This window comes from Saccopteryx bilineata, chromosome 8 (genome assembly GCF_036850765.1).
Source record: "Saccopteryx bilineata isolate mSacBil1 chromosome 8, mSacBil1_pri_phased_curated, whole genome shotgun sequence".
Taxonomy (NCBI): Eukaryota; Metazoa; Chordata; class Mammalia; order Chiroptera; family Emballonuridae; genus Saccopteryx; species Saccopteryx bilineata.
The window spans coordinates 83164792-83170791 of record NC_089497.1 but is presented as its reverse complement, the minus strand read 5'-3'; the positions used below and the strand labels follow the sequence as shown (position 1 = coordinate 83170791).

Below are 6000 nucleotides of genomic sequence, written 5' to 3'. Positions count from 1 at the left end.
TACCCTTATTATTGTAAGACTGAATAAAGTTTTGACCTGACCATACTAATTGGAACCCTTTAATTATTATAAATGATTGGAAAATTTATCAAACCATCTGATATCAGGAGATATTTTTCTTAAAGTGTGAGACATGTTGGTGGCCCTTTATACATGTAGCAAAAGCCATGGAGAAGGTGATATATATATATAAATACTTTTAGTGCATTTCAATTCATTATTACATATATTTAAATATACCAATAAATTTTCTGGGCTAGTCCCAATTTCAAATATTTTTCCTAATGTACTCATAAGTAACTCAAATGAGCCAGAAATTCTGATATTTTGATATACTAAAATTCATGTTACATTTCTAATACTTGTTTTTTTTTTAATAGAAATTGGATATAATTCTTGGACAGGCCATATGTCCTGACATTGGGCTTGAAAACTATGGTTGCATAAAATGTTTCCAGAAAATACAGAAAGCTAAATTTTCTTTTTGTGTCAAAGAGAATCTGCCTTATGTTCTGCAGTTTATTTCAGCAGAAAATTTTTTGCAAACAAGTTATCTTGTGAATTTCAAGGTGATTTTGTTGTCTGCAGGTTCTTGCTATCAATTAAAAGACTACAAGATTGAGGTCTCCTTGGAGCTGTGAAGAATCTTTAGTAGAACTTTAACATCTTTAGGGATGTAGAGTTGGAAGTGACTTTTACCATGTTGGCAGATCTGCTTATATAATAGGTCATAATATGGCTGATAGTTATGTTTTCTAATGGTTAGTAACAAGGAAGGCACTTTTCTTTCATGTTGGTATTAGTTTTGCTGTTAATATACAAAAGAATATAGGACTTGAGATCACAGAATGAAAAAGACAAATATTCTAGGTAAAATGCTCTATGTCAGTCAGGGAGGGATAGATATTCATAATCCTAAGGAAAGAGTTACTTGAAAGGCATAATGAAATCACTTTATTTTTGCTGTAGATTAAACTGATTATTACCCATGAGAAGAAGTGCAAGGCTTTTAAGAAACAGGCCAAAAGAGAAGAATATTTTTAAAGAAAAAAAAAGATGGGCTGGAGGATTCTAGGAAGTCACAAGATAATGTGACAATACAGAGTTCTGAAAGTAATAGGAATATAAAAAATAAATTTTTAAGAATATAGATGAAAAGTTTTTCATACCTTTGTAGAGCTCACCCACCCTGCATAGCAACCTTTGAGTGGCTACATTATACCAAAAATAAGTGACAAACTTTCAAATGTTTGCACCTGCTTCACAGTCGAAATTTCCCTTCACCATTGTCCAGATTTTGTGAAATTTGAAAGTCCTTTCGGCCCTGGCTGGTTGGCTCAGTGGTAGAGCATCGGCCTGGCGTGCAGAAGTCCTGGGTTCGATTCCCCGCCAGGGCACACAGGAGAGGCGTCCATCTGCTTCTCCACCCCTCCCCCTCTCCTTCCTCTCTGTCTCTCTCTTCCCCTCCCGCAGCGAGGCTCCATTGGAGCAAACATTTTTGCCCGGGCGCTGGGGATGGCTCCTTGGCCTCTGCCCCAGGCGCTAGAGTGGCTCTGGTCGCAACATTGCGACGCCCTGGAAGGGCAGAACATCACCTCCTGGTGGGCAGAGCTTTGCCCCCTGGTGGGCATGCTGGGTGGATCCCGGTGGGGCGCATCCGGGAGTCTGTCTGACTGTCTCTCCCCGTTTCCAGCTTCAGAAAAATACAAAAAAAAAACAACAACAAAAAAAAAACAAGTCCTTTCATTCTTCAGTATCCCCTCCCTTACCTACCTTATTTGCTTCTTCCTTTCTTCTGGCAATAATCTGCTACTACAGTTTATCTGCCATTTTATTTTGCCCTGTATTATGAAATGGTTGTTTATGTCATTTGTTTATTTATTTACTTGTTTATTTACTTTTTTTTTAGGTGAGAGGAAGGAAGATAGTGAGGCAAACTCCCACATGTACCCCAACCAGGATCCATCTGGCAACCCCATCTAGGGCTAATGCTTGAGTACTGAGCTATTTTTAGCACTTGAAGCTAATTTGCTCCAATGGAGCTGTCCTCAGTGCCCTGAACCATGCTGAAACCAATTGAGCCACTGGGTGCAGGAGGGGATGAGGATGAAAAGGGGGAGAGGAGTAGGGGACAAACAGATGGTAGCTTCTCCTGTGTGCTCTAACCAGAAATTGAACCCAGGATGTCCATACGCCCAGCCAAAACTTTATCCACTGAGCCATTGGCCAGGGACTATGTCTATTTCTTTCATTAGATTTTGAGAAGTCCATTGTGGTCTCTGTGACTGTCTAGCTTACATAAATCAAATAATGATAAAATGTTTTTTGTTGTTGTTGTTTTGTATTTAAATTTAAGTGGAATGGAAATTGATAATATAAATTCACATAATATCCTCTACTGGCATAGATAGTACTTACTTGTAATTTTTAATGTTATTTTACCTGTGCGCATGATTCAAAGCAAGGTCAGGTTTCCTCATCCGTAGATAGCATATAACGAGCTTTGCCTCAATAAAACTTCCTATGCTAGCTATATCTTCAGCAGATGCTTCAAATGGTTTTCCCAGAGCTGCCCCTTTGCTGCAAAGCTTAAAAAAATACAGTATCTTAAATAACGTAATAATCTTGGGATATAATTAATCTTTCAAATAAGTAAAATATATATGTACACATACTTTTACCAAACTACAAGTAAAATATTAATATTTTGATAGTAAATTAAACTGTTTCTGTTCACTATTATGTGACTATAATGTAAAATAAGTAACACATTTTACTGTAAAAGGCTTCTGTAAAATATTTTTAAAGTATTTTAAATGAGTGCAATTTTCTAAGAATGTCTGTTAAAAAATAGGGCACACAGTAAGCAAAGATATTAACAGAAAACCAGGTATAAATCATATTAAATACCAGTGCTTTTATGAAAACCCACCTGAGCAATGATCTATCATACTATCAAGTTTGATTTAATATAATAAGAAGTATCAGAAGTAAACTCCTAGGAACCATTAACATGATTGGTGATTAATTTGAGTCTGAATCATATTCTCAAGGATGTTATTGAAAGAAAAGACGTAAAAATTTATTAAAATTTATTGGCAGAGGCCACAGTATCTGAAAAACGTGGCAAGAATATGGAATTCTTAATAAAAGATCCAGGAAGTCAGTGGTTTCTGGGCACTATGGATAAACTGTAGAGGAAGAAAACAAAATTTTTTTTTGAGAACTCCAAACATTAAGGAGTGTCAATAATATGACAACAGTAGATCAGCACTTTTTTTTCCCCCCTCAGAATTTCCTACTGTTCCTTCAAATCAGGCTGATAGGGAGGGAAAAGCCTCACCTTTTGTTTAGTGACCTTACTCAGGATATCTGCATCTTTGCTCTTTTCTATCTCCATTTATATATATATGGGGGGATTTTCTCACCAGGGATAATGATTTTTGAAGTTAATACTTATCCATATATAACTTTAATAAATTTTCTTTTACTTTTTTTATTTATTCATTTTAGAGAGGAGAGAATAAGGGAGAGAGAGACAGAGAGAGAAAGAGAGGAGAGAGAGACAGAGAGAGAAGTGGGGAGGAGCTGGAAGCATCAACTCCCATATGTGCCTTGACCAGGCAAGCCCAGGGTTTCGAACCGGCGACCTCAGCATTTCCAGGTCGACGCTTTATCCACTGCGCCACCACAGGTCAGGCATCTATATATAACTTAATATAAAATTTCTTATATCCTAAAATCTGTTTGTTTAAATGCTATTGTTTAATTTTTCTTTTTTAGATTAAGTCATGATTGGCTTGCTCTTTACATAAACATTATTGGAAATTATTTTTTAGTGCAATTTGAGAAAGTCTATATTCTGTTCTAAATGTATTTATATTCTTAATTTTATTCAAAACACTATAAGCTGAGAGAGAATCTAGACTCTAGATGATTAACATCCCTAGTTTGAATTGGCATATACGTGATTTTATGGTTCATATCCTGTAAATTCTGATAATTTATGATTTTTTAAAACTTTTCCAATTTGATGGGTAAAGCATATTACTTCATTCATTTGGCTAATAAATATTTACTAGGTTTTTATTACTAATTACCAGACAAAAATTATGGGTTTTACATTTAATTTGCATTAGATAGGACTTTTCCCATAAATTTTGGTTATTTTGCTCTATGTATATTCCTATTTTCTATTCCTTATCTATGTCTATTGACATATTATTATTTTTTTGCTAATTACAAAAGCTCTTTAGATATTTGAGCTATTTTATCTCATTCTATAACAACTATATATATATATATATGATCAAATATAAAGGTTTCCGCTCTCCAAAGTCTTCTTTTGAAAAGATTCAACTTTTTAAAAATAATTGAATTTATTGGGGTTTACTGGTTAAAAAAATTATACAGGTTTCAGTTACTTAATTTTACAACACATCTTTGTACATCGTATTGTATGTTCACCCCCCAAGTCAAATCTTTGTCCAACCTCATTTATTGCCCCAGACCTCCTTCATCTCTCCAACCCCCTTCCGCTGGCAGTCACCACACTTGTTGTCACTGTCCATGAGTGTTTCCTCTCTTTTATTGGAATATTTATTCTAGTTCTGTGAAATAGTGCCATTGATATTTTGATAGGAATTGCATTGGATATACAATTACTTGGGTACTATGAACATTTTAATGATGCTAATTATTTCTATCCATGAACACGGCATATTTCCACTTATTTGTATATTATTCATTTCTTCTTTGGATGCCTTTATTTCTTTTCTTGTCTGATTGCTGTGTAAGACTTCCAATACTATATTGAATAATTTGTTATAGCAGATATCTCTGCCTTGTTTCTGATGTTAAGGGAAACTCTTGTAGTTTTTGCACATTGAGTATGATGTTAGCTGTGGGTTTATCATATATGGCCTTATAACATTGAGGTATATTTCCTATATTCTCACTTTGTGGAAAGTTTTTAACATAAAGAGATGCTAGATTTTATCAATGCTTTTTCTGTATCAATTGATATGATCTTATGATTTTTATCTTTCATTTTGCTAGTGGTATATTAACCTATATGGATTTGTGAATGTACCAACCTTGAATCCCCAGAAATCAATCCTACGTGATCATGGTGTATGATCATTTTAATGTATTGCTGGATTAGTTTGCTAATATTTATGTTGAGAATTTTAGCATCTACTGTTTAGTAGAAATATTGGCTTATAATTTCTTTCTTTGTACTGTCTTATCTAGTTTTTAGAATTAGGATAATGCAGCCTCATAAAATGAGTTTGGGAGTTTTCTACTCTTAAATTCTTTAGAATAGTTTGAGAAGACTGATGTTAGTTCTTTGAATTTTGTTAAAATTTACCTGTAAAGCCATCCAGTCCAGGACTTCTGTTTCTGGAGGTTTTATTTTATTTTATTTTTATTACTGCTTCAATTTCACTAGATGTATCTGTCTATTCAGATTCTCTAATTTTTCTTGATTCAGTTCAGAAGATTGTTTCTAGGAATTTTCTGTTTCATCCAGAGTGTCCAATTCGTTGTCATATAGGTTGTTCAGAATATTTTCTTACAATCATTTGTATTTCTTTGATGTTAGTTGTTACTTCTCCTCTTTCATTTCTGATTTTATTTATTTGGGTCCTCTCTTTTTTCCTGATGAGTTCTGTTAAAGGTTTGTCAATCTGTTTATCTTTTCAAAGAAACAGCTCTTGGTTTCATTGAGAAAAGATTCAACTTTTATTCATTTTCTGATAAGGATTGTCACTGTACATATTATAAATACTTTTCTTCAATTATTTTAAAACAGCAAACACTATTTGTGGGATGATACAACATAAAAACCTAGTCAATGTAAGTTTGAATGCTCCATAAAGATTACTGATGAAATTGGTCTAGAAAGAGACAAACGTTTGGTAACTATTCCCAAATTCCAACCTTAAAATATAATTTTAGAAAGTATTGTAGTTTAAATATGGCCAACTTGAGACAGCA

The 6000-nt window shown here is 33.9% G+C and overlaps 1 protein-coding gene across 1 annotated transcript in view; it reads right to left on the bottom strand.

Annotated features, from left to right (window-relative positions):
• Positions 1 to 6000, bottom strand: part of SPATA16 (spermatogenesis associated 16) — a 323333-nt gene that overhangs the window by 229262 nt on the left and 88071 nt on the right. The window contains exon 2 of the mRNA XM_066241718.1: positions 2443 to 2588. Coding sequence (XP_066097815.1) covers positions 2443 to 2588 — 146 coding nt within the window. The remainder of the gene's footprint in view (positions 1 to 2442; positions 2589 to 6000) is intronic.